Here is a 2,168-nt window from a genome sequence, read left to right as displayed (position 1 = left end):
TTTTTTTTTTTTTTTAGGGGCGAATGGAAAGAATTCAAAGCACAAAGCCTTTTTTTCGTTTGGTTCATTGGGTCGTTTCCTTGTTCTGCTATTTAGATTCCTCCCGTCTCGCTTGGCCCGCCGTGCAACAAAGAGGGCCACCGACAACGGCAGCAGCAGAGGGGCAGTGGTGTACAGCTTTGGGGGCTTCAAGACCTTTTCGAGGTGAACGCGTGTAGATTGTTGTTGCTATTGCTTGCCTCCCCCCGTCCACTAGTTGAGAAAGCAGCGTAAGGGAGGATGGCGTTCCCTCCTTCTGTGCGCCATGGAATCTGGAAAAATAAAACGACGGAAAGAAGAAAAGAAAGACAAGAGTGATGATTCCGTATGGTGGTGTGCTCCTCTTATGCGGATGCATGTGCAAAGATTTAAAGAGACACCGAAGCGGTGTGCGGAGAATGCGGGAGGATGGCTGTTGGACACTCCGCTAGGGTTTCTCTGGATGATAAACCCACCACCGTAGTAGTTTTTCTTTTGGTTACTCTCCACTTTTGGGCCCGCAAATTACGAAGGAAAAGATAAAGGAAGACAACGATGAAAGATGCCTATCGAAGGCAATAACTAATTAATTAATTATTTGTTTGTTTAGTGATATATTTATTTATAAAGACAAAGAACAAACAGGACTACGCATTCGACTATCACATGTGAGCACTCTTGTATTGCCCGGCACTGAGGACCTTCACTTTTTCTCCATGTTGCGTTGTCATTCAAGAAGCTCCTTCGCACACTCGTTTTTTTTTTTGTCTTGCTGGTTTCCCCGCAGAGCATTCGGACACCGCCGCCGCCGTCGTCGTCTTCGACGAAAATACAAATAAACAATGCCGCCACCCTTCAGTGAAGATCACGTTGGTGAGTTAAGTGTGCCGCCGAACCAAGATCTCTGCGGGCGGCGCTACTACATCTACGTAGATGACGGGTACACACCACGGCACAAGGACTCAACTCCACCACCGCCGCCGCCGCCGCCAGTGAAGAAAGCGAATCCGGGTCCTCTTGGCCTTTTGGGATTCGGTATGACGACGGTTTTACTGAACGTGCATAACACCGGATTCTATCCACTAACCACGGCGGTTGTTGGCATGGGACTTTGCTACGGCGGGCTTGTGCAGCTCATCGCCGGGCTTTTTGAATTTGTCCGCGGTAACACATTTGGGTACGTCGCCTTTTGCTCCTACGGTGCCTTCTGGATGTCGCTTGTGTGTACATGGATGTTCCAGAACAACGCCTTCGTCGAGGGTCACCCTGTGAATCCCACGGACGCATATTTTCTCGGTGTCTACCTCCTGATGTGGGGCATCTTCACCTTTTTCATGTTCATCAACACGCTGCGCACCAACTTGGCGCTCATGACGGTCTTTGGCTCGCTGATGGTTCTCTTCGTGCTGCTGGCCGCCGGTAACATGGGCCACTCGCCGGTGACGCTGAGGGTGGCCGGTTTCGAAGGTATCTTCTGCGGCGCCTCCGCGCTCTACCTGGCGTTCGCGGAGGTCACCAATGAGGTGTACGGCCGCGAGCTGCTGCCCGTCGGCTCCATCGATTTGTTCTTGGACCGCGGAAAGAAGAAGGCCGAGGGCAACAAGCTGGCGCAGGTGTGAGCCCATCAACCGCCACGGCGCTGTGTAATGACAACACGATACTGAGGAGACGAACGAAGGAGAAGAGAACGGGGGGGGAAAACGCATGAAGCAAAAGAGCCTCAGAATATGCAGAAACGTGTGAGCTGGGTATAGATAAAAAAAATATCTGCGAGGGTTTCAAAACTCACGCTCCCACTAGCTTCTGTTTTGCCTCTCTTACGAACAAGAGCATCCTTTCATTTATCAGCTGTCTTTTTTTTTTGTGTTATTGACTCCTTGCCGAGCGTCTGCATGAGCAGTTGTACTTCTATTGAGAGTAACTGAAGCCGCGCGTTGCGTCGGAAGCACGCAGTGAGGGGCGAGGGTAAACAAACAAGCGAACCAACAAGGAAAAGAGGAAACAAGCAAACAGTGGTTAACAACAACGTGACAGCGGATCATACTGAGGAATGGTTCGTCTGTAGGTTTTGGTTTAGGTGCATGTAAGTGCTGCCTTCCATCGGCCCTTTTTTTTTTGTCTTGATAGCGTCTCTATCTTTTTTTTTTTTT

The 2,168-nt window shown here is 50.0% G+C and overlaps 1 protein-coding gene across 1 annotated transcript; it reads left to right on the top strand.

The window, feature by feature from the left end:
• Positions 1–860: 860 nt before the first annotated feature.
• DQ04_00041290 (putative GTP-binding protein typA/BipA-like) lies at positions 861–1,637 on the top strand (the record flags this gene model as incomplete). Its single annotated transcript, XM_009307958.1, has 1 exon — positions 861–1,637. One exon carries the CDS (start codon positions 861–863, stop codon positions 1,635–1,637), a length of 777 nt encoding a protein of 258 aa, XP_009306233.1.
• Between the last annotated feature and the right edge of the window lie 531 nt (positions 1,638–2,168).

The sequence above is a fragment of the Trypanosoma grayi genome (assembly GCF_000691245.1).
Source record: "Trypanosoma grayi strain ANR4 Tgr_4_V1, whole genome shotgun sequence".
In the NCBI taxonomy this organism is placed as follows: Eukaryota; Euglenozoa; class Kinetoplastea; order Trypanosomatida; family Trypanosomatidae; genus Trypanosoma; species Trypanosoma grayi.
Note: the sequence above shows the minus strand (reverse complement) of the source record. Positions and strands in the feature narration are given on the sequence as shown.